This window comes from Onychomys torridus, chromosome 1, assembly GCF_903995425.1.
Source record: "Onychomys torridus chromosome 1, mOncTor1.1, whole genome shotgun sequence".
NCBI lineage: Eukaryota > Metazoa > Chordata > Mammalia > Rodentia > Cricetidae > Onychomys > Onychomys torridus.
In genome coordinates, this window is record NC_050443.1 from 11,715,892 (window position 1) to 11,741,105 (window position 25,214).

General features: G+C 51.1%; 1 protein-coding gene across 1 annotated transcript; it reads right to left on the reverse strand.

The window, feature by feature from the left end:
• Window positions 1–14,980: 14,980 nt before the first annotated feature.
• Window positions 14,981–18,787, reverse strand: Irgc (immunity related GTPase cinema). Its single transcript, XM_036181125.1, has 2 exons — window positions 18,735–18,787; window positions 14,981–16,454 (listed from the first exon to the last, which is right to left on the reverse strand). The coding sequence occupies exon 2, from the start codon at window positions 16,394–16,396 to the stop codon at window positions 14,999–15,001; it is 1,398 nt and encodes a 465-aa protein (XP_036037018.1). The 5' UTR covers window positions 16,397–16,454; window positions 18,735–18,787; the 3' UTR covers window positions 14,981–14,998.
• Window positions 18,788–25,214: the final 6,427 nt, after the last annotated feature.

Here is a 25,214-nt window from a genome sequence, read left to right on the forward strand (position 1 = left end):
CATTGGTCCGTATGTTGGTTTTTATACCAGTACCAAGTTGTTTTTATTACTATAGCTCTATAGTAGAGCTTGAAGTCAGGGATGGTGATACCTCCTGAGGTTGTTTTATTATACAGAATTCTTTTAGCTATCCTGAGTCTTTTGTTTTTACATATGAAGTTGAGTATTTTTCTTTCCAGGTCTGTGAAGAATTGTGTTGGGATTTTGATGGGGATTGCATTGAATCTTTAGATTGCTTTTGGTAAGATTGTCATTTTTACTATGTTAATCCTGCCTATCCATGAGCATGGGATATCCTTCCATTTTCTGATATCTTCTTCAATTTCTTTCTTAGAGATTTAAAGTTCTTATCAAAAAGGTCCTTCACTTGTTTAGTTAGTGTTATCCCAAGGTATTTTATATTATTTGTGGCTGTTGTAAAGGGTGATGTTTCTCTGACTTCTTTCTCAGCCCTTTTATCATTTGTGTATAGGAGGGCTACTGATATTTTTCGAGTTTATCTTGTATCCTGCCACTTTACTGAAGGAGTTTATCAGCTGTAGGAGTTCCCTGGTGGTAGAATTTTTGGGGTCACTTATGTATACTATCATTGAAAAATCCCCACCAAAGGCCCAGACACAGTTTTCCCCAAAACCCAAAAGAGCTGAGGGAAGAGATATCTTAAACAGAACTGAGTCAGTTCCCGCTTCCTGGAGAGGTGAAGTCAGGTGTTTTCAAAAGAACAAAGTCAGGATGTCTGGTGGTGATCGATTAACCATAAGATGCCCCTCTCTGGAGATAACATGACTGGACCCCAGAGATGGGTTGTAAAACTCCTGACAGATAAGACAAAGTCAGGCCCGGGAAAACCTGGACCAATCAAGGATGGACCCGTACTAACCCCCTCCCCTCTAAGAAATTTTGTGGGTTTTGCCTATAAAAACTGAGCTTGCACTTCCTCCAGCCTCCACTGCGTTGGATCTGCTGGATGAAGTCCCTGCCTGGGCTTGTATTGCTTTTGAATATCCAGAATAAAACCTTGCTTTTGCATTCTGGCATGCTCGTCTTTGGTGATCTCTCTGGGGGAGTCACGACCTGGGCACAACAATCAAATCATTTGCAAATAGTGAAAGTTTAACTTACTCTTTCCCAATTTGTATCCCTTTGATCTCCTTTTGTTGTCTTATTGCTCTAGCTAGAACTTCAAGTACTATGTTGAATAAATACAGGGAGAGTGGGCAGCCTTGTCTTGTTCCTGATTTTAGTGGAATCGCTTTGAGTTTCTCTCTGTTTAATTTGATGTTGGCTGTTCACTTGCTGTATATTGGCTTTATTATGTTTAGGAATGTTCCTTGTATTCCTGATCTCTCTAAGACCTTTATCATGAAGGGGTGTTGGGTTTTGTCAAAGGCTTTTTCAGCCTCTAATGAGATGATCATGTGGTTTTTTTTCATTCAGTTTGTTTATATGGTGTATTACATTGACAGATTTTCATATGTTGAACCATCCTTGCATCCCAGGGATGAAACCTACTTAGTCATGGTGGATAACTTTTTTGATGTATTCTTGGATTCGGTTTGCCAATGTTTTGTTGAGTATTTTTGCATCAATGTTCATGAGGGAGATTGGTCTGTAATTCTCTTTCTTTGTTGCATCTTTGTGTGGTTTGGGTAGCAGGGTAATGTTCCTTCAAATTGTGTGGAACAATTTGAAGAGTATTGGAATTACTTCTTTGAAAATCTGGTAGAATTCTGCGCTAAAACCATCTGGTCCTGGGATTTTTTTGCTTGGGAGACTTTTGATGACTGTTTATTTCTTTAGGGGTTATTGGTCTATTTAAATGGTTTACCTGGTCTTGATTTAACGTTGGTATGTGGTACCTATCCAGAAAATTGTCCATTTCTTCCAGATTTTCCAATTTTGTGGAGTACAGGTTTTGAAATATGACCTGACGATTCTCTAGATTTCCTCATTGTCTGTTGTTATGTTTCCCTTTTCATTTCTGATTTTGTTAATTTGGATGCTCTCTGTTTGCCTTTTGGTTAATTTGGCTAGGGGTTTGTCTATCTTGTTGATTTTTTTTTTTTTTAAAAGAACCAACTCTTTGTTTCATTGATTTTTTGTTGTTGTTGTTTTTTATTCTCTTGGTTTCTATTTCGTTGATTTCAGCCCTCAATTTGATTATTTCCTGGCATCTGTTTCTGCTGGGTGAGTTTGTTTCTTTTTGTTCTAGCGCTTTCAGTTGTGCTGTTAATTCATTGGTATGAGATTTCTCTAATTTCTTTACGTGTGCGTTCAGGGCCATGAATTTTCCTCTTAGTGCTGCTTTCATAGTGTCCCATAAGTTTGGGTGTGTTGTACTTTCATTTTCATTGAATTCTAGGAAATCTTTAATTTCTTTCTTTATTTCTTCCTTGACCCATTGATGTTTCAAGTGGGCATTATTCAGTTTCCATGAGATTGTAGGCTTTCTGTAATTTTTGTTGTTGTTGAAGTCTAACTTTAAGGCATGGTGGGGTTTGATAAGATACAGGAGGTTATTCCAGTGTTTTTGTATCTGTTGAGATTTGTTTTGTGATCAAGCATGTGGTCAATTTTTGAGAAGGTTCCATGGGGTGCTGAGAAGAAGGTATATTCTTTTGTGTTAGGAGGGAGTGTTATGTAGATATCTATTAAGTCCATTTGAGTCATAACATCTGTTAGGTCCTTTATTTCTTTGTTGAGTTTCAGTTTGGTAGATCTGTCTCTTGGTGAGAGTGGTGTGTTGAAATCTCCCACTAATAATGTGTGGGGTTTGATATGCATTTTAAGTTTTAGTAGTGTTTCTTTTATGAATGTGGGTGCCTTTGTATTTGGGGCATAAATGTTCAGAATCGAGACTTCATCTTGGTGGATTTTTCCTGTGATAAATATGTAATGTCCTCCTGATCTCTTCCGATTGATTTTAGTTTGAAGTCTATTTTATTAGATATAAGGATAGCTACACTAGCTTGCTTCTTAGGTCCATTTGCTTGGAAAGCCTTTTCCCAGCCCTTTACTCTGAGGTAGTGTCTGTCTTTGAAGTTAAGGTGTGTTTCTTGTATGCAGCAGAAGGATGGATCCTGTTTTCTTATCCATTCTGTTAGTCTGTGTCTTTTTATAGGTGAGTTGAGACCATTGATATTGATGGATAATGAACAGTGATTGTTAATTCCTGTTATTTTTGTGGTTGTGTTGTGTTGTCCCTCTTTGTTGTTTGTTGGTGTGGGATTATCTATTGCCTGAGTTTTCATGGGTATGTTTAGCTTCTTTAGGTTGGATTTTTCCTTCTAGTGCTTTCTGTAGGGCTGGGTTTGTGGACAGGTATTGTTTAAATCTACTTTTATCGTGGATTATTTTGTTTACTCTGTCTATGGTGATTGAGAGCTTTGCTGGGTATGATAGTCTGGGTTGGCATCCGTGGTCTCTTAGTGTCTGCATCACCTTTGTCCAGGACCTTCTGGCTTTCATTGTCACTATTGAGAAGTCTGGTGTTATTCTGATGGGTTTGCCTTTGTATGTTACTTGGTAATTTTCCTTTGCAGCTCTTAATATTTTTTCTTTGTTCTGTATGTTTAGTGTTTTGATTATTATGTAGCGAGGGAACTTTTTTTTTTTTTTTGGATCCAGCCTATTTGGTGTTCTGTAATGTAAGCTTCTTGTATCTTCACAGGTATTTCTTTCTTTAGGTTAGGAAAGTTTTCTTCTATGATTTTGTTGAATATGTTTTCTGTGCCTTTGAGTTGGTATTCTTCTCCTTCTTCTATCCCTATTATTCTTAGGTTTGGTCTTTGTTATGACTTTTTTGTCTTTAGTGTTTTCTTTGACTGATAAATCTAGGTTCTGATGTTGTCATATAGGTCTTCATGTTGTTGCCTGTATTTTTGCACTGGCATCTACTCATCTCTTCCTCTGCTAGGTGCAGGCACTGTCTGTGTCTGAAGGTGCCTCTCTTGTTCTAATTGTTAGTCTTGGTTCACTAGGAGTTCTTGGTTAAATCTGTACTGTTGGGCTCTGTTTCTTGGGGTGTAGCTTGGTCCAGTCAGTGTTAGTGGGTTCTGTCTCAGGGAACAGTTGTTCCCAGTTGGTGCAGGGTGTGCTTATGGTTTCAGTGGTTGTTAGGTTCGTAGGGGTTGGTTTTGTTTTTTGTTTTTTTGGTGGGGGAGCAGGGAAAGGTAGCTGTCCAGTCCCTGGGACTCCAATGGGTAGGGCCTAGGGGCAAGAGACCTGATCTGCCGGTCTGGAGATGGGGCTTACCTGTTCCCAGTTGATGGAGTGTAGGCTTATGATTCTGGTGATCTGGTTTGGTGGCTGGTGGGTGCCTTCTTTTGTGTTCTCAGGTCATGTTTTGCTCATGTCAACTCCTCAGTTGATTTTGTTTCCTCAGACTGCGGACTGTAGAATTCTGAAACCTCTCCCGAATGTATCTTAGCTGAGCAGATTATTTAGTATGGTAACCTCACCAACACTTCCAAGTTGTTGGGTTTCGCAGGATCGGCAGCTGGGCCCTGGGTCAGCCTCAGACTGAGTTTTGTATCCATTCTGGTCACATCTCATGGAGATGGCTCCTTCCCCGGGTGCTGGGGTTAAAGGCATCCCTGTTCCAGGTTCTTATTCTCCTTGTTTTCACTAACTCCTCAGTGTGTAATAGCTCAGTTTCTGGTCTTTATTACAACCTCATCTCTGCTGCAGCTCCGCCTACCTCTGCCCCAGAAGTTTTTACAATTTATTTCTATTTTATGTTCATTGGTGTTTTGACTACATGTTTTCTGTGTGAGGGTGTTGGATCTTCTGGAACTGGAGTTACAGACAGTTGTGAGCTGCCATGTGGGTGCTGGGTATTGAACCCGGATCCTCTGGAAGAGCAGCCAGTGCTCTTAACCACTGAGCCATCTCTCCAGCTGCCAATATACAGAATTTCGTCTCCTGTATTGTCACCACAATTGATCACAGTTCCTACTGGAAGACCCAGGGAGTTTTTCTCTGGAGGACCCACCGTGTTCTCGCTCTGACATCTTGAGCACCCAGAAAGAGTCAAGAAGGAAGGAAGTGCAGGGACACTGGGGTCAGTCCCAGATGACCTTAAGGCCTTTTCACACAGCTTCCAGATCCTTATGCCATGCCCCAACTGTGTGGAAACTCTCCTGCTGCCTTCTCTACCTAAGGTAACACAGCCCTTCCCTGTCAAAATTGGTGTCTCAAGCCAGGCAAGGTGCCCACATCTGTAGTCCCAGCTCTGGAGAGGCAGCAGGGTCACAAATTCCAGGCCAGCCTTGGCTATATAGAGATTAGATCCTGTCTCAGATCCGTGAACAAACTAACCTCTGCTCATCCAGGTTGTGGGAGGGCATCTTCTGGCTGGGAGTTTGCCCCAGAGTAGGCCAAGAGAAACAGGCCAACAACCATGCCTCATCCTGGAGAGAGGGAGCCTGAGAGCTGTGGAGGGACTGCCCTGCAGCTGGATCACAAGTGTGCAGGGACTGCCCTGCAGCTGGGTCACAAGTGTGCAGGGACTGCCCTGCGGCTTGGTCACAAGTGTGCAGGGACTGCCCTGCGGCTTGGTCACAGCTGTGCAGGGACTGCCCTGCGGCTGGGTCACAGCTGTGCAGGGACTGCCCTGCGGCTGGGTCACAGCTGTGCAGGGACTGCCCTGCGGCTGGGTCACGAGTGTGCAGGGACTGCCCTGAGGCAGGGTCAGCTCCATGTCCAGCACAGAGCATCTGGGGATGGTACAGAAGGTGCCAGATGTGCTCAGGGCAGTGACGGCAAGGCACATGTGAATGGCTTTCATCAACCGTGTCTTGGGTTGCTCCACTTGTCTGAAGAGGGTCAGGCAATGGCTTTAGAGCGGGGAAGTGTGTTCTGGCCCCTTGAGCACTCCCTCTGCCCAGCGTGGGACTCGGGTTCAGAGTCAGATGAGCTGCGGAGAGCTCTGCTCTAGTGGGTGGTGAGATGGCCACTAGAAATGCCACCCAGTCCTCTGCAGTTCATTGCTCTCAGCCAGTGGAAGGCGGATTTAACCACAGCCAGCAGGGAGACCTTGGTGTCCACCGCAGGAAATGCCACCCACGTCTCTCCTGTCCTACCTATGCTACCTGGCAGAGCACAGCATGTGGCGTAAGGACATCAGCCGCAGAGCCAGGCAGCCTCTGTTCAGACCCCAACCCTACCAACTGTGTGTGGCCTTGGGCCGTGACCAAACTTCTCTGGGGGTCTGCTTTCCCATATATGAAGGTTTTTTGACCAGTGGATCTGAGCCAAGAATGCAAACTCCACAGAGCCCTGACTCTCCAAATTAACGGTCTCTGTCACTGCTACAAGAAGAGCCAACTGTCAGGAAATGGCAGCTGTGAGCACTCCTTCACTGCGGGGTTTGGTCCAGCCACACAATGCGACCCTGAACAACCTCTTTACCCGCTTTAGACAATGGCTGGAAGGTGGAAGTATTTCACCCCGCCCACATCTGCCAACACCATCCCAGATCAGAGAGGCTGCTGGGCTTCCAGAGGCAGGGAAGCCTGTGCTTGTCTAAGACCAGAGGAAATAGAAGCAATTGCCCTTGTGGTGTGCTTCCAGTACCCGGGAGTGTGAGGCAGGAGGATTGCCATGAGTTATAGGCCAGTCTGAGCTACAGAGTCAGGCTATATCTTAAAAAGCAGGGAGCAGGAAGGAGCTGAGAGAATTAGTAAAGGAGCTTGCTGACAACCTGACTCTAATCCCCTGGATCCCATGGTAGGAGGAACTGACCCCTACAGCTTGTTCTTCGACCTCCAAATGGCACACACAGATGCACACATGCAGGCACGCATGCACACATAATATTGATAAGGGTTTTTTTTTTTTTTTTTTTTTGAGGGGAGGTTGTGTTTCAAGACAGAGTTTCTCTGTGTAGCTTTGGCACCTTTCCTGGAACTCACTGTGTAGACCAGGCTGGCCTCGAACTCTCAGAGATCTGCCTGCCTCTGCCTCCCGAGTGCTGGGATTACAGGCATGCGCCACCACCGCCTTGATAAGTAAATGTTAGAAAGGAAGGAAGGTCACTGAACTGACTCTGACTCTAGCAAGTGCAGTGTGCCCCACACCTGGACAGCTGCTGTGACAGGTATCCTGCCCTGACAGCACCCGCCACAGCCCTGGACCCCAGCAGCAATATGAACTAGCCAGCCTGAGGGAGCCCATGCTCTCAGCCTTCAGAACTCCACCTTCAAGAGGATGGGGATGGCAGCCTGTCACCGCTGAGTTACATTTCTCTAGGTCCTCTGCACGCCTGTCGTGAGTTGTTTCATACCAATGACAAGGTAATCTCGCTGTGCTGGCGTCCATCTCTAGGTCTGTTGTAAGGTGTTTGAAGCCCAGGTGGAACTTGTCACCTTGCCCTGCCCTGTGGTGGCTTGAGATACAGTGCCTACTTACTATCTCAGTGACACAAGCCTAACACATGTCACAGTAAAACAGTGTCAACATCTCACACTCATACACAGGTTCCATTTCAAGCCAGATTTTCCCAATGCCCAGGGACAGTGCCAGTGGAAAACCATAGGCCTACATGGGTCGGTCCCTCCCTCCCCCTTCTCCCTGTCACCTCTTCCAAGTAGAAAGACATCAAAAGAGTGAGCTTGATTGATGCCCAGACAGGTCATTCTAGCTGCTTGAGAGACTGAGGAAAGAAGATTGCAAGTTCAAGATCTGTTTGGGCCACAGAGTGAACTTGTGCTAGTTAATGAGACCCTGTCTCAGAATAGAAAATAAAAAAGACAACTGGAGATGTAGTTTATTTATAGAGCCCCTGCCTAGAATCCCCCAGTGAGGGGCTGGGGTGTGGCTCAGTGGTAGAGCCCCTGCCTAGAGTCCCCCAGTGAGGGGCTGGGGTGTGGCTCAGTGGTAGAGCCCCTGCCTAGAATCCCCCAGTGAGGGGCTGGGGTGTGGCTCAGTGGTAGAGGCCCTGCCTAGAATCCCCCCAGTGAGGGGCTGGGGTGTGGTCAGTGGTAGAGCCCCTGCCTAGAATCCCCCAGTGAGGGGCTGGGGTGTGGCTCAGTGGTAGAGCCCCTGCCTAGAATCCCCCAGGGAGGGGCTGGGGTGTGGCTCAGTGGTAGAACCCCTGCCTAGAATCCCCAGTGAGGGGCTGGGGTGTGGCTCAGTGGTAGAGCCCCTGCCTAGAATCCCCCAGTGAGGGGCTGGGGTGTGACTCAGTGGTAGAGCCCCTGCCTAGAATCCCCCAGTGAGGGGCTGGGATGTGGGTCAGTGGTAGAGCCCCTGCCTAGAATCCCCCAGTGAGGGGCTGGGGTGTGACTCAGTGGTAGAGGCCCTGCCTAGAATCCCCCAGTGAGGGACTGGGGGTGTGGTCAGTGGTAGAGCCCCTGCCTAGAATCCCCCAGTGAGGGGCTGGGGTGTGACTCAGTGGTAGAGCCCCTGCCTAGAATCCCCCAGTGAGGGGCTGGGGTGTGGCTCAGTGGTAGAGCCCCTGCCTAGAATCCCCCAGTGAGGGGCTGGGGTGTGGCTCAGTGGTAGAGCCCCTGCCTAGAATCCCCCAGTGAGGGGCTGGGGTGTGGTCAGTGGTAGAGCCTCTGCCTAGAATCCCCCAGTGAGGGGCTGGGGTGTGGTCAGTGGTAGAGCCCCTGCCTAGAATCCCCCAGTGAGGGGCTGGGGTGTGGTCAGTGGTAGAGCCCCTGCCTAGAGTCCCCCAGTGAGGGGCTGGGGTGTGGCTCAGTGGTAGAGCCCCTGCCTAGAATCCCCCAGTGAGGGGCTGGGGTGTGGCTCAGTGGTAGAGCACTTACTATTTGAGAGGCACTAGGTTTACTTTCTCATTTAAAAAAGAAAAAGGCATCATAAAGTTAAAGTGACGATGTCCCCAGTACTTGAGGCTTTACCAACCGTAGACCTGAACAATGTGTGCTTCCTGATAGTCCCGCCTCCTAACAGCTGGGAAGTGGGATTCTCCGCCTGCTCACACTGGCTCTGAGAGGAGGGAATAACTGCTGAGGGCCACCGGCTAGCACACAGGGTATTAGGAACAGAATCCCATCCCTGCCTCGACCTCCCACGTGCTGGTATTACAGGCACGTACCTCCACATCCAGCCACATGCTCATTACATCACCATCTCAGAGAGGAGGAAACTGATGCAAGGGTCCTGTCCTTAATTACGTCATCAGCCTGGGAGGGCCCAGCCTAAAAAGCGGCCAGGCCCTCTGTGTGTCTCCCTTTTCCTTTCCGCTGTCTTCCCTCCGCTCAGTCTCTGTTTCTCTCTCTCTCTCTCTCTCTCTCTCTCTCTCTCTCTCTCTCTCTCTCTCTCTCTCTCCCCCCCCTCCCCCGCTCTCTCCCAATAAAGCTCTGGAAAGGTAACCATGGCTCGTGACTTTCCTCCAGCACGCTCCTCCTTTGCCATGGCCGCTGCGGGCAGTGGCCAGCCATGAGCAGCGCCGATTTAACCAACAACTGAGGCCTAGGAGGTTGAAAGAGCCTGCTTCCGAGCCAGGACACAGTCCAGCATTCACAGGTCTTTATTGGTCCAGAGCCCCTCGAAGGCTTCACAGCTGCGTACTTGGCGTGGCCGACCCCCAGTCGGCCGGGGCCTGAAGGGCGAGGCCCTGATGGGGCTAGTGTTGGAACCATGAGCACCCTGGCCTCCTGCCTTTAAGCACTGTGTCTGCTCATGACGACAGCTCAGCAAATCCCATCCTGCCTCCAGGTCTTGCTGTCCTGATGAATATGGTGGCCAGGGACAGCTGGTGTAGACGTTCTGTCATTGTGTGACCGTATGTATCCACAGCTGTGAAACTAGCCAGGTCACGCCCTCAACGCACTGTGTGTTCTTGTGGGTACATTGTGTGTTCAGGAGCAGGCTGGCGTGTAGAGGTCAGAGGACAACATTGAGGATTGGTCCTCAGGTACCTCCCATCACCTGTTTGAGACAGGGCGCCTCACTGGCTGGGAACTTTGCCATGTAAGCCAGGCTGGCTGGCCCTCAGACTTTTAGGGACCCGCCTACCTCCAGCTCCATCTCATCATTGGTGGGATTACAGGTCCTTTGTTTCATTGCGTGAGTCAGGATGGCCTCTGACTTACGGTGTAGCCCAGGGATGACCTGGAGCCTGATCTGCCTGCCTCCACCTGCTGAGTGCTGGCTGGGGTTATAGGCCCACGCTGCCATTCAGTTCATGGGGTGCTGGGATGGATGGTACTCAGCTTTGTGGGTGCCAGGCAGCACCCCACCCACGGCCATCCCTCCACTTCAGTTTCCCTCCTTGGCGTTGGAATTTGAGTCGATGGCTTTGCCTTTAATAGGCAAGTATTCTACAACTGAGCTACATCCCTGCTCACCCCAGCAGCCTTTGCTCCCCCTTTTCTACAAGGGGCTGGATAGGAAGAAGGGAGGGGCCTGCTTTCTTGTTCAGTCAGGAGGCTCCCAGGAGCCGCAGCTGTCCTGTCTCAGGGAGACATTTACTGTTGATGAGGTTTGAGCAGAAAAAGGGCCTAGGACAGCAGGCTGGGAAGCCACAGAAACGTTTGAGCAATGCACACACACACACACACACACACACACACACACACACACACACTCACACTCACACACACACACACACACATTCTGTGGTCCTATGGGGAATGAGGCTTGGGCCTGACCCACAAAGCAGGTATCTGGGGTGAGAGCTGCAGGCACAGAACAAGACCTGGACTCTGAGAAGTTGAGGGATGGAGTGGAGAAGGGACACACGGAGGCAAAGAGACAGGAGGTGGGAACCACTGGCTGAGGGGGAAGAGAGATGATAAAGGGAAAACCCATTCTGTCCCTCTGCACTTTAAGACCTATGGTGAGACTATCTGGCTCCTGGTTCCCAACCCTTCCATCACACAGAGCCAGGACACCCCGAGTCTAGGGTGTCAGCAATCTTTAGGGTACAGTGTTGTGGGCTAATTTAGAGCATAGATTTGGAAGGGACCCACTGAAGGTCTGTGCTGCTTTAACGTGTGTGAGCACCTGCGTGTACATCTGTGCATCACATGCATGTCTGATGCCCATGGAGGCCAGTAGAAGGTGCTGCATCCTCTGACACTGGAGTTATAGACAGTTGTGAGCCACCATGAGGGTGCTAAGAACTGAACCCAGGTCTTCTGCAAGAACTACCAGTTCTTAACCATGGAGTCATCTCTCCAGCCCCGGGCTAGGGCTTTTCTTTTGGTGGGTGGTTTTGTTTTCTCTTAAGGTGTTTGTGTGTGTGTGTTTGGTTTGTTTTGTTTTGTTTTGTTTGAGTCATCTGGGCTGACTTCAAAGGTTTCTGTCTAGTTCTAGGGGTTAAACCCAGGACCTCAAGCATGCAAGGCAAGTGCTTCTACCCCCAAGTACAGCCTCAGTTCAGGTTCCCTATGGGCTGAGGACAACCTTGAACTCCTGATCCTCCTGCCTCCACTTCCCAAGCGCTGCAATGATAGACATGCCCCACCACACACAGGTCTGGGTTTTTTCCACCCCTGCAGCCCCTTTGGTGCAAATAGGGCCATGACTGCCCCTAACTAATTCTGCCAGAGACAAAACAAGGGAGAGAGGCCTCATGGGAAAAGGGGAGTTCTGGGTACAGGTACCTGCCCACAACCCTGGTGCCCCGAGTTCAATCCCCAGGACCATTGTAAAGACAGAGGAGAGAATTAATAAACCAAGTTGTCCTGTGACCTCCACGTGCACTCTGTAACATGCATGCACACGCATACACACACACACACACACACACACACACACACACACACAATCAAGAGGGGAGAGAAAGCCCTTTTACAAAGCAAAGAGGGTCTGCACCCCATAATCTCCCAGGAGAAGGGAACTCTCAGTCTGGGGCAGTTTGCTAGGGCCAGGTCACTCGAGGTTAGAACTATCCTCAGATCTGGGAATCCTTAGGAAGCAGATGGGGACCAATTTGGGTGAGCCCAGCTCCCTTGTCCCACATCCTTGTCTGCCACCTGCTTTGTATAATCTCCAGAACCTTCTTGGGAGCTTCATGAAGCTTGGAATGTTTCCCACGATGCAACTGCCAGGCTGGATCTCAGCCCAGCCTTCTGCACCGTACAGGAGGCAGGGCCTTCAGGACCCTTCATTTGCTGCCTCCCCGAAGGCCACTCCAATAGGTGGCCAGACTGTTTCTGCTGTGAGCTTCCCAGCCTGCCGAGGACCCCCAGTCTCTCCCGGAACCACCAGTCCTGGGACAGCTGATCCCCATCCATCCACCTGCCCCTGCCTCTCTGCCTCTCGTGAACCACAAATTTGACTTTTCATCTCACATTGCCAAGTTCATACCACACCACTGGCTCCACAGCTCAGAAATACACGTCTTTCTTTCAGATATTTCCAGACCGTTCTAAGCTGGCCACGCTGGGCAACAAGTTGCAAATCAGCTTCCCCACAATGCCCAGGCCTCAGTGAGACTTCTGCACTCCCAACAACTCATTTTTTTATGACTTTTTGATACAGGTTTACTCTGAATAGCCCTGGCTGTCCTGGAACTTGCTGTGTAGGCCAGACTGGCCTTGAACTCACAGAGATCTGCCTGGCTCTGCCTCCCGAGTGCTGGGATTAAAGGCGTGCACCACCACCGCCCGGCTTTCTAGTGGGTTGAACACTGTGAGCCCTAATAGGGAGTTCAGACTTGAGTCCAGGCCAGATAATTTTTGCATACCGCCATCAGAGGGACCACCACCAAGAACCACGCACAGAGGGAGGCCCTAATAAGTACCTAGGACCCTAATCTCACTGGGACACTTGAACAGAGCAGTCTCACCCTTTGTGGTATACATACCAGTCACATCCATGTTTTTATCAGATACACCACCACCACCACCATGCTCTAACACCAGATATACCCTCTTCAGCCCTCCAGCCTTTCAGCCTAATCCCAGTGACCACACTCAACCATGCTGCTATGGCTTGGGTCTTAAGCACCACCAAAAAGTCCTCTGTATGAAGGCATGGGTCCTCGGTTGCAGTGTTCAGAGGTGGGGAGCTGGGGTAGGACACTCACCCAGCATTCAGGAAGCCCTGGCTCCATCCCCAGCACCCATTAACCAGTTGTGGTGGTGCACACCAGTAATCTCATCAGTCAGGAGGTGGAGGCAGAAGGAATCGGAAATGCAGGCTTCTTCAAGATGTAGTTCAACATCAAGAGGGGCTGTGCAAGGCCTTGTCTCTGGGGAGAAGCTTTTAGGATGTGGTTGGGTCATGAAGGGGCTGAAGGCATCAGTGGATTGCTCCATTAATGGATTCATAATATGGTTGTAGGGATAGGGTGGGAACCATAGCTCATAGAGCCTGCTTGGAGGAAGTGGGTAGCTGGCGGGGAGGGGGGTGTGATTTGATATCTTATTCCTGGCCTCTTCCTCTGTGGGGTGTGTGTGTGTGTGTGTGTGTGTGTGTGTGTGTGTGTGTGTGTCCATCCATGCATGCACATGTGCATGCCCACCTGTGGTTGGTGTGTGTCTGTGTCCTGGGTACCATGAGGGAAGCAGCCTCACCTGCCATGATACTGCTGGACCCGAGAGGTGCTGTCTCACCACAGGTCTATAGCTGTGAAGCCAAGCACCATGGGCTGAGAGCCAAAAGGAATCCTCTTAAATCTTCAAGTTGGTTTGCTTAGGTATTTTGTGTAGATCCACTACCTCAAAATCATGGAGATTTATAGGATTCTAGATGGGGATGTAGGTCAGTGGTAGAGCCCCTGCCTAGAATCCCCCAGTGAGGGGCTGGGGTGTGGTTCAGTGGTAGAGCCCCTGCCTAGAATCCCCCAGTGAGGGGCTGGGGCAGTGAGTAGAGAATTTGTCTAGCATGAAACACTAGTTTAGCCCACTGGGAAAAAAACAGCAACCCTCCCACTCACAGATACCCCAGACAGCTGAAGCCTAAAAGGCTCAGTCTAGGCTACTGAGGGGTCCACCCGCCTTTCACCTCACACTCTCCATGAGCATTGCATGACCCACACATATGAAAGCCCCAGGTTTTCTGGCCGCCTTTTCTTTACCATGCTTGCCCACCACTTTCCCTGCTATCAGGGCAGGCCCGAGATGCCCTGTCCGCCCCCCCATCTCTGTGTCAGTTCCCAGGTGCCAATTAACTCTTAGAAGTAGCCTTTGGGATATGATTCTGGGGCTATCAGAATGGAACAAGAGAATGAAAGTTTAGTACAAGGAGTGGGTATGCAGCTCAGGGGTAAACAGTTCTTAGAACAAGGCCCCAGCTCCATGCCCAACACCAAATTATAATAGAGTACCTCAGGAGGTCTTCTCTATGTGTCTGTCTCTGTCTCTCTGTCTATCTCTGTGTCTCTCTCTGTGTGTCTGTCTCTGACTCTCTGTGTCTGTCTCTGTTTCTCTGTGTCTCTGTGTCTCTGTCTCTGTCTGTCTGTCTCTGTCTGTCTCTGTCTCTGACTCTCTCTGTCTCTCTGTCTCTCTCTGTGTGTCTGTCTCTATCTTTCTCTGTATCTCTGTCTCTGACTCTCTCTGTCTCTGTCTCTCTCTGTGTGTCTGTCTCTGTCTTTCTCTGTATCTCTGTCTCTGACTCTCTCTGTCTCTCTGTCTCTCTCTGTGTGTCTGTCTCTGACTCTCTGTGTCTGTCTCTATTTCTATGTCTCTGTCAAACACACACACACACACACACACACACACACACACACACACACACACACTCAGCCTCCCAGGCAATTGACAGCTCCAGCCTTGGCCTCATGGGGAGCAGAGAGGGACTACTGAGGAGCCCTGGGCACCTGTCCACCCCTCAGCCTCCCTGTCCTCAGGGTAGTGTTACCACATTCAGTATTTACCCCTAGATCCAGGCCTGGGTGCCCCCATACCTCGCTCCCCACCCACCCTGCAGACTCTTGTCATCCATCCACCTCATGCCCAAGAACTGCAGCTCTCCATTTGATCACAGTAGCCCTGTTGGGTTGATGATGGTTTTTAAGGGCTTGGCTGGCCGGTGAGGCGGGTGGGGCGGGCGGGGCGGGGGTGGGGGCGGGGCTGCGCCTTTACTTGTCTTCTGGCAAATCACGCCTCTTCCAGCTGTCAAGAACGTACTTGAGGAGGAGGCCGATCTTCCTGCGGGTGGACAGCGGGGCTTCCTCGCTGGTTCCCTCCCCGGAGATCCCCCGCTTTTCCACACCGATGTCACCAGCCGCCTCCAAGCTCACCTCGGCGGCCTGGGACTCATCTTCCTCCAGGGCCTTGATGCGGACGCGTTGGGCGTCCTCAGCCATCTCATTGAGACAGCCCTGGAGCATGGTGTAGACCGTGCCGAAGCTGATGCCCCCGGCCACCAGCGTGCCGAACACAGGGATGCCCCTCTCGAAGGCACGGGCCACCCGCATGGCGCCGTCCGAGGACTGCGAGTAGAGGCGCAGGACAGTCTCTGGGGAGACCTCGTTGGCCAGAGGGGAGCGGATGACGGAGCGCAGGTCCCCTGCCTGCTTGCCCACCTGCTCGGCCAGCTTGGCCAGCGAGTCGTCGTCTAGGCCGAAGCTGCGGTGGTAGCCGCGCAGAGAACGGATGAGCAGGGCGTCATCGTAGGCGGCTGCCAGTCCGGGGACAGGCAGGGCCTGGATGACCCCGGACACCAAGGCAGTCTTGAGCACCTGCTCTTGGAGCATATCCTTCTTCTTTTGCAGAGCCTCCAGTGAGATGTCAGGCAGGGACAGCAGGCCGGCGTGGCGACGGTGGGCGGGCAGGTCGTGCTCCCAGGTGGACACGAGCATGGGGAAGTCATAGCGGGCTGGCGACAGGTTGGACACCAGGAAGATGCGGGGGTCGTTCAGACCGGCTGCCCGCAGCCGCTCCGCGCAGTGCTCGCGGATCTCCTGGAGGACCACGGCCTCGCTGAAGCCCGAGGGTCGCTGGCTGCGGGTGGCCGCCAGATCCTCGTCCACCTTGGTGCGCACGAAGTAGAACTTCTTGCCCTGGCGCAGGATCTCGGCGGCCAGGCGGGTCTCCACGGCGCCGCAGCGGCGGGGGGAGACGAGCAGGAAGAAGTCATAGCGGCCGAAGTCCACCTGCTTCAGGTACTTGTCTGCTGAGCAGCCTGGAGAACCGGCCCCCGGCAGGTCCCACAGGGTCACGTCGGGAAACTGGGGGTGCGGGTAAGGCGAAGGCTGCATGGTGGTCTCCACGACCCCGGTGAGAGCTGCGCCAGGATCCTCGGCCCCCAGGCCACGCAGGGCATTGATGAGGGAGGACTTGCCGGCTCCGGACTCACCCGTGACGCCCACCTCCAGCCGGGTGCTCTCCGTGTTGGCCAGCAGCTCCCGGAGGCGAGAGGCGGCCTGAGGGATGTCGCCAGACTCAAAGGCCGTGCGCAGGGCCTCCAGCTCTTCCTTGGCCATGAGGATGGTGGTCTCCTCCTCAGGCACGGAGGGCAACCTGGAAGTTGCCATGGTTCAGAGCTGGACAGGAAGATGGGGGGCAGTGACGGGATGTGTGACTCCTCAGCGTCTGCAGGGGAGATGGGAGACGTTCCTACGTTATGCGCTCGGACAGATGTGCAGGAGGTGAAAGGAGATTCTTTAGACTACCACCAGCTCTCCCTTCCTCAAGAACTGGGGTACCCTGGCTCTCACCTGTAATCCAGCACTGTAGAGCTTGAGGCAGGAGGATCACCATGAGTTCCAGGATAGCGTGGGATACACAGTCCGTCTCAAAACAACAATGCTCAGATGTGGTGACACACACTTTTAGTTCTAATACTGGGAGGCTGGGACAGACAGATCTATACGAGTTCGAGGCCAGCCTGATCTACATAGAGTTTTCCAGGCCAGCCAAGGCTTCATAGTGAGACTCTGTCTCAAAAACAACCATAATAACAAGCCAAGTGTGGTCACTCACACCTGTATTCCCAGCACTTGGGAACTGGAGGTAGAAAGATCAATTTGAAGGGCATCCTCATCTACATAGGGAGAATTCAAGGCTAGCCAGGGCTACATGTAACCCTGCCTCAAAACAAGACCCCAGATCCATTTGGCAAGAGTTAAAGGACTTTGACATGTGAAAGGCCCAGGTTCACTTTCCACCTGGGCCACTGACTTGCTGTGTGACATGGGACAAAATCGACATCACTCTGTGCCTGTTTGCCTCTATAGTTAAGGGCAAAATCATCAAACAGCTGACTGAGACACTGTCAGTGATCTCTGAGTAATCTAGGAAGGACACAAGTTTGTGAGGGATATGTTCCCTGTGCCCAGAGGGAGGCTGGATGACCTGCTGAGACCCAAACCTGAGGATGCCTTACAGTGTCTCACTATGTAACTCAGGCTGGCCCACAGCTCACTGTGTAGCCCAGGCTGTCCTGGAATCACAGTGATTCTCCTGAGTGCCAGCATTACAGGCATGAGCTCAGATGCCTAGCTGATACTTTCAAATATTTGAGCCAGAGCTGTCCAGTCTTACAGAGGCCTGGCCTCCCACACTGGGTAGGAGGACGTGGACTGTGGCTCTGGCCAAGCTGGAGAGCCACGACTTCTCAACCACTGTGGTCGCCAGGAGCCAGTGTGAGGTAACAGGGTCACCTCTGCCACATACTGGCCCAGCACTTCCTCATTCTCTTCTGTGAGATGTGGCTGTGACCATCCTCACAACAGAATGTCTCCTGAGAGCGGGAGACTCCGGTGGGCTGTGAGGTGAATGAAACAACGTGGGGCACCCAGCAGGCACTGCTCTTAGCAGCCAGCGTTGTGCTTAGTGCCTGTGGTCTACGACTTCCTTTTTTAAAGACAAGATCTGGCTGTGTAGACCAGGCTAGCCTCTAACTCACAGCAGCTCTCACCTTAGCCTCCCAAGCACTGGGATTGCGAGAATTCCACCTGCCCCCCAGGCCTGGCTAGGCTTGTGACTTTGGGCCTCTGTCCTCCTGAGCCCTGACTGCTTGCTCTGAGCCACCCTCGAAAGGCCTCTTAATCTACCTCTGTTACTCTGCCACCCCCAGTCAACAGTGAAAATGTTCCTCATTCAGCCTGTAAGCTCCCCTTCATCCCCTCCCCCACCCTGGCCATGGCAGCCTTGCCAGGCCCACTCTCTCCTCAGATCTCCTGGTGCCTGCTGACGGTGTCTCTCCATACCGCCTCCTGACAGTCCAGCTCTCCCTCTTTTCACTCACCATGTGGCCCACGACCTCGAAAATCCAGTCACTCAGCCAGATGTGGTGGCACACGCCTGTCATCCTAACACTTAGGCCAAGTCAGGGAAATGACCATGATTTCAAGGCAAGCCTGGGCTACAGTCTGAGGTCCTGCCTCAAACAAAAAAAGCAATTCCCCCTCTTCTACACACACACACACACACACACACACACACACACCCCTCCAAATAAATAATAAAATCTCTTGACACCCTTGGAATCAGAAGCCCACTTCGTCTGGCAGGGAGAGGCACCTGGACACTGATAACCCAAGGGATATCTCAGATACCGCCTTAGGCTCAGATCCGTGGGCTCCTTTGCCCCTCTCCCCCTCTGCCACATCCTCCTTCCCTTGGCCTTGCTGTCTCCCCCACCTCCTCCTGTGCTGCCCTCCCCACCATCTGACCCTCCTCCCTCAGCTTTAGCCACCCCTTCCCAGGCCCGCTCCATAACCTACCTCAGTGTGACCTGGGACAGGTCCCAGAAGCCAAAGGCAGAGCAGTCAGTGGTGATGGGGTTCAGGTAGGGACTTTTGGAAACCCGGGTTTCTGTGCACTGACCCGCAGGGCCCAGCTGGAGAGCCCGGCCCCTCAGGGACTCACCTGACCCGCAGGCTCTCCCTTTCCCCTCACACTCTCCCCGCTGGTGGGGTCTCCTCACAGCCCAAGCTCACAACCTGTTGCTAGGGCCCATTGTAACAGTGAGCCTCAGTCCATTGGTCAGCGGGGCACCATGCAATAATGAGATGATGACATCAGCAGGCAGGGCCCCAGGGAGCAGGGGTCCTAGAGCCCCAGGTGCCCCTAGAGCCACCGTGTGGGGCCACCTCCGGCCCTCCAGAGGGATCTTTTCTAACACTTACTTATTCAGAGCCCCCTGTGGGATGAGGATGTGGCACAGTGGACAAAGGCTTAGGCTAACATGGTGAAACCCTGGGTTTCATCCTTAGCACCAGATACACCCAGCATTGTGGCCAGTAAGCTGCACTCGGTAGTTGGAGGCAGAAGGGTCAAAGGTCAAGGCCATCCTTGACTACATAGCAAGTTTTGAGGCCAGCCTGGGATTCATGAAACCCTATAATAAATGAATATATACATATACATACATACGTATGTATGTATGTATGTATGCATGCATGTATGTATAGCCACCCCCATCAACAAGAGAAACTCTCTGTGGTCTCCATCACCCCCAGGACTAAGTCCTAAATGAATAACATGGACATCTGAGGCTCTGGCAACTCTTCAGCGGGCTGCTCGCCAGCCTGTCATCATCCACTCAGTGTATGCACCTCTCACGTCACGTGTGGACGGGGTGGGGGTAGGTATTAGCTTGGTTAGCACTGGCTGGGTCAGGAGGAAATGGCACTGACAGGGAAGGGCCTGCTTTCCATGGTGGCTCATACCTGCCATCCCAGCGCTGGGCAGTAGATCCCAGGTTCAGGGCAGCCTCCTACATAGTTGGAGGCCAATCTGGGCTACTTGAGACCTTGTCTCAAAACACACCCCACACACACCACACATACACACACACACACACACACACACACACACACACACACACTACACCATACACACACACACCCAAACCCCACACTTATACACACTCCACACACATACACTACACACACCATACACACACCCCACACACACCATACATACACACACCCCACCCCGACACACACACACCATACACCATACACACACACATACCCCACATACACCCCACCCCCGACACGCACACACACCACACACACACACACACGCACCACACATATACACACACACACACACACACCACATATATACACACACACCACATACACACACACACACACACACACACACACACACACACACACACACACACTGGGCAATGGGAAGGTGGAGGGAGAACAGCTCAGTCTGTAAAATGTTTACCTTGCAAGCACAAGGACCCGAGTTCAATCCTCAGAACCTGTGCACACATGCTGGGTGTGGTGGGGGGGCACTGGTAACCCTAACACTGGAGACGCGAAGACAGAGAATGGCTGGGGTTTGCTGGCCAGCAAATCTCACCTAATTAGTGTACCAAAGACCCCTGAGTGGTCCTGGTCTCAAAGGAGGCATGCGGATGACACCTGAGGCTAGCTTACACACACACACCGTAAACAAAGCTTGGCACCTGCTCTCAGCTGTGGATGGAGGCCACCAGACAGGGCACGGAACCTGCCCTCCTCCTCCATTCTCTAAATGCGTCCTGTCCTAGCCCACCCACCCACCCCGTCAGTCTTAGCTCAGGGACCGCGCGTCTACCATGTCTTTCTCATTGTCTCCTCTGTCTCCTTGTTACCCCGTGAAGCCGCATCCAGCTCACAAAGAGGGAAATGAAAGTAGACATGAGTTGTGTGTGGTAGTGCATGCCTGTGACCCTAGCACTTGAGAGGAGGAGGCAGGGGGATTGAGAACTCAAAGGCATTCTTGGTCACTTAGCAAGTTTGAGGCCAGCCTGGACCCTGTGAGACTTTTGTCTCCAAACAAGCTAAGAGAAAGTAGAGGTGTGATCCAGCAGATGGGCTGAGGCAAGGACTGACTGCTTCGGGGGGAGAGGGCAGAGGGGGGTCGAGGGCTCCCGGAAAGAGCAGGTGAAATGGAATGGACGGTGGGAAATCAGAAGCGCTGGGCACAGAGAATGAACAGGCTGAGAGCGAGAGGCCTGTGGATCACGTGATGCTGAAAGATGGGGAATGAGAGAGACTCGGTGGCCAGGCATTTGCCGAGGGTGCACAAGCCTGGGGTTCCGTCCCCAGCAAAGAGGAGAGGAGAGGAAAGGAAAACGTCTACTAAGTGAATTCAAGGGCAGCCCAGGCAACTGACTGACGCCCGTCTCAAAACAGAAAGTGAAGCAGCCGAGATGCCTCACGCCTGTGGTTCCAGCACTCGGTAGGTGAAGGTGAGAGATAGCCATGCATCCAAAGCAAGCCTTGGCTACTGTGGTGATATATGATGTACCCTAATAAACTTGCCTGGAGATCGGAGGACAGAGTCAGCCTCTAGATTAGACATAGAGGCCAGACAGTGGTGGCACACACCCTTGATATTATCACTCAGGAATCAGAGTCTGGATCTCTGTGGGTTCAAGGCCACACTGGAAACAGAGCCCGGCAGTGGTGGCACACACTTTAATCCCAGTACTGGGAAGCACACATGCCATTAATCCCAGGAAGTGATGTCTGGGCAAGAAAGGTATATAAGGCATGAGGAAACAGGAACTCACTCTCTTTAAACTGAGGATTTTGGAGAGGTTAGAACCAGTGGCTGGCTCTGTCCTCTGATCCTCAGGCAGTCATATTAGGGTGCCCAGTATATCATCACAGATTACAGAGTAAAATCCAGGTCAAGCCGGGCTAGCATGAGACCATATCCTCAAAGGAAAAAAAAATCAAAAATTAATTACAGCCAAGATTAAAGAGAGGGCTGGGATGTAGCTCACTGGTAGAGTACTTGCCCAACCCATGTAAACCCCTAGGTTCAGTTCCAGATACCACAAAAAAATGGGTGGGCCAAGACATCCACAGGTCAGGGTCTCAGGACTGCAGCTGTTCTCAGAACCTGCTCTCAAGCTGCAGTTCTCTCTACCCTCCAGTCCATGGTCTCATAGCATTTCCCCAGCCAGGCTCCAAGGGCCTTCCTCCTCCTGTGCATTTTCTAGGATGCACCTCAGGCTTCTAGAAACTCAAAGGTTCATTCTGGCCATCTAAGGAGCTTGCAGGGGTGAGGACGGAGGCCCCAGATGGGACAGATTGGCTGGAGCTAGGGCAGGAGTGGCTGCCGCCCAGCGTGTCCAACATTTCCAAACCCCGGGCAGCAGCTGCGTGCTCTGTGGGATCCTGCTGACTGGCAGGCTGCAGAGACACAGTCAAAAATAGTCTCAGACGTTCCCCGACACTGAGCAGACTGTGGCATGTCCCCAAGACTCCTTCCCCAAACTCACAGACACGTGTAAGGCCATGAGGGGAAGGAGAGATTCTGAACGAGCAGCAAACACAGAATTGTCCAACAGATCTGCAGACACACAAACCATGCGGCTGGAGCGACAGCTCCGAGGCTAAGAGCACTGGCAGAGGACTTGGGTTCGGTTCCCAGAATCCTCATGGCAACTCGCTAATGTTTGAATCTCCGGTCCAGTGGCTCTGACACACTCCTGACCTCCATGAACACCACACAAATACATGGAGCACATGCATGCGTGCAGGCAAACACCCATACACATAAAACAATAAAAATACAAACAAAAGTCGTTTTTGTTTGGTTGGTGTTTTGTTTGTTTTCTCGACAGGGTTTCTCTGTGTAGCTTTGGAGCCTGTCCTAGAACTTGTTCTGTAGGCCAGGCTGGTCTCAAACTCACAGCAAACAAAACTCTTTTTAATAATCTTATTAAAAATAAATTTTGAGCCAGGCGGTGGTGGCGCACGCCTTTAATCCCAGCACTCGGGAGGCAGAGGCAGGCAGTTCTCTGTGAGTTCGAGGCCAGCCTGGGCTACCAAGTGAGTTCCAGGATAGGCACAGAGCTCAAAAAACCAAATAGATAGATAGATAGATAGATAGATAGATAGATATCTAGATAGATAGATAAATTTTGCCGGGAGGTGGTGGTGCATGCCTTTAATCCCAGCACTCAGGAGGCAGAGACAGGCAGATCTCTATGAGTTCGAGGCCAGCCTGGTCTGCAGAGTGAGTTCCAGAAAAGGCGCAAAGCTACACAGAGAAACCTTGTCTCAAAAAACAAAAAACAAACAAACAAACAAAAAAGCTTTAAAAATAAATTTTTAAAAGCTAAACAGGGGCCTGGAGAGATGGCTCAGAGGTTAAGAGCACTGGCTGCTCTTCCAGAGGTCCTGAGTTCAATTCCCAGCACCCACATGGTGGCTCACAACCATCTGTAATGAGATCTGGCGCCCTCTTCTGGCCTGCAGGGATATATGCAGGCAGAACACTGTATACATAATAAATAAATCTTTAAAAAAACAAACAAACAAACAAACAAAGCTAAACAGGAGTTGGGGGACTTATCTCAATGACAAGCACTGACCTAGCAAGTGTGAGGGCTTGAAATCAAGCACTAGGAAACACATACATGAACACACACACACACCATACACACACACACACACACACACACACACACACACACATCAAAAGAAAAGGGACTGTGAAGATGGCTTAGTGGTGCTGGGCAGTGGTGGTGCACACCCTTAATCCCAGAACTCGGGAGGCAGAGGCAGGCAGATCTCTGAGTTCGAGGCCAGCCTGGGCTAGAGAGTGAGTTCCAGGACAGCCAGGGCTCCACAGAGAGACCCTGTCCCAGAGAAAAAAGACGGCTCATTGGATAAGGGTGTTTGCTGACAAGGCAGATAACGTGGATTTGGTCCCACAAGGTATACAGAGAAAACCAATTCCCACAACCTGTCCTCTGGCTTCCCTATGTGGACCTTGGCAACACACACACACACATGCACATACATGCACACACACACACACTCCCACATACACACACACACACACTCCCACATACACACACATGCACATACACACACACACACACACTCCCACATACACACACATGCACGTACACACACACACTCCCACATACACACACATGCACATACATGCACACACACACACACACACTCCCACATACACACACATGCACACACGCACATGTAATGTAATTTTGTAGAAGAAGAAACATGCAAACAAGATCAGCCGGATTCTCACACCTGTCATCCAAGCACTTGGGAGATGGAGGCAGGAGGATCCCTGGGGTGACTAGCTGCTCACTCTAACCCACTGGTCAGTCTCAAGTAGCCACGCCCAGTTCATACATGGGTGCTGAGATTGAACTCAGATCCTCACGCTTGCATAGCAAGGACTCTTATTTGGCCATCTCCCCAGCTCACATTTAAACTATTTCTACTTAATTTAGTATTTTTTCGTAGCTCGGCATTAGAGTGTGTGATCAGCATGCAGGAGGCCTTGGGTTCCGTTATCAGCACCAGAAAGAGAGAAGGAAGGGAGGGGGAAGAGAGGCTGGGGAGGAGGCGGGGAGGAGGAGGAACTGAGTTCAGTAGGGATGATAGAGACAGAGGAGAGTGACATATTTATTCATCCCATCCTTCCACACACAATCAAACCTAAGACGCTTGTGGTTGCCGGATACGTCCTTTTTTGATCCCGCTGACAAAGAAAAAAAAAAAGCTGCCAATAAAACCACATCATGACATTTCCTTATCACTTCAAATGTGTATTCCAGGACAGCTGAAAGAGCTCTCGGGAACTTATTTAGAGAACACAGATCCTTATCACACATCAGTCTTGTGTGTGTAAAAATAGAGAGTGGCGCACGCCGGTTATACCAGCACTCGAGAGGCAGAGATGGCAGAATTGAGAATACAAGGCCAGCCTGGGCTACACAGTGAGCCCTTGCCTTTAATCCCAGCACTCAGGAGATCGGAGGCCAGCCTGGTCTACAGAGCGAGTTCCAGGACAGAGCCACACAGAGAGACCCTGTCTTGAACCCCAACAGGAGGGATAAATGGAAGAGTGAGATAGCTCAGTAGACAATGGCCAAGCCAACGCGGAGGCCTGAGTTGGACCCCTAGGAGAGGACCCACACTCCACAGAAGTTGTCCTCCTGACCTACCACACACACACACACACACACCCCATTGCGATACACAATAATAATTATTCTTTAAAACAGTCACAGACCTGTAATCCCCGTGCTTGAGAAGAGAAGGAGGCAGATGTTCAAGGCCGAACAGTGAGTGGGGGCCAGCCTGGGAAATAAGAGGCCCTATTCACACACACACACACACACACACACACACACACACACACGATAAAACAAGAGCCAACAACAACAACAAATCCCAAAGCACTCCTTAAACACGTCTGTACAATGTGAGCCGCCCTCTCCGGCCCCAGCCTTCCAGCCCAGCCAGGCTGTACCGTTCTGGGCATTCACGCTGTAGAACATCTTTTCAGTCTTTTGTTTTTCTCCTTTGGGGCCCCATTTCTCTTTTCTCTCTCTCTCTCTCTCTC

Excerpts from the sequence above, each read along its gene's own strand:
- Irgc (XM_036181125.1), bottom strand. The coding sequence starts at position 16,396 with ATGGCAACTTCCAGGTTGCCCTCCGTGCCTGAGGAGGAGACCACCATC.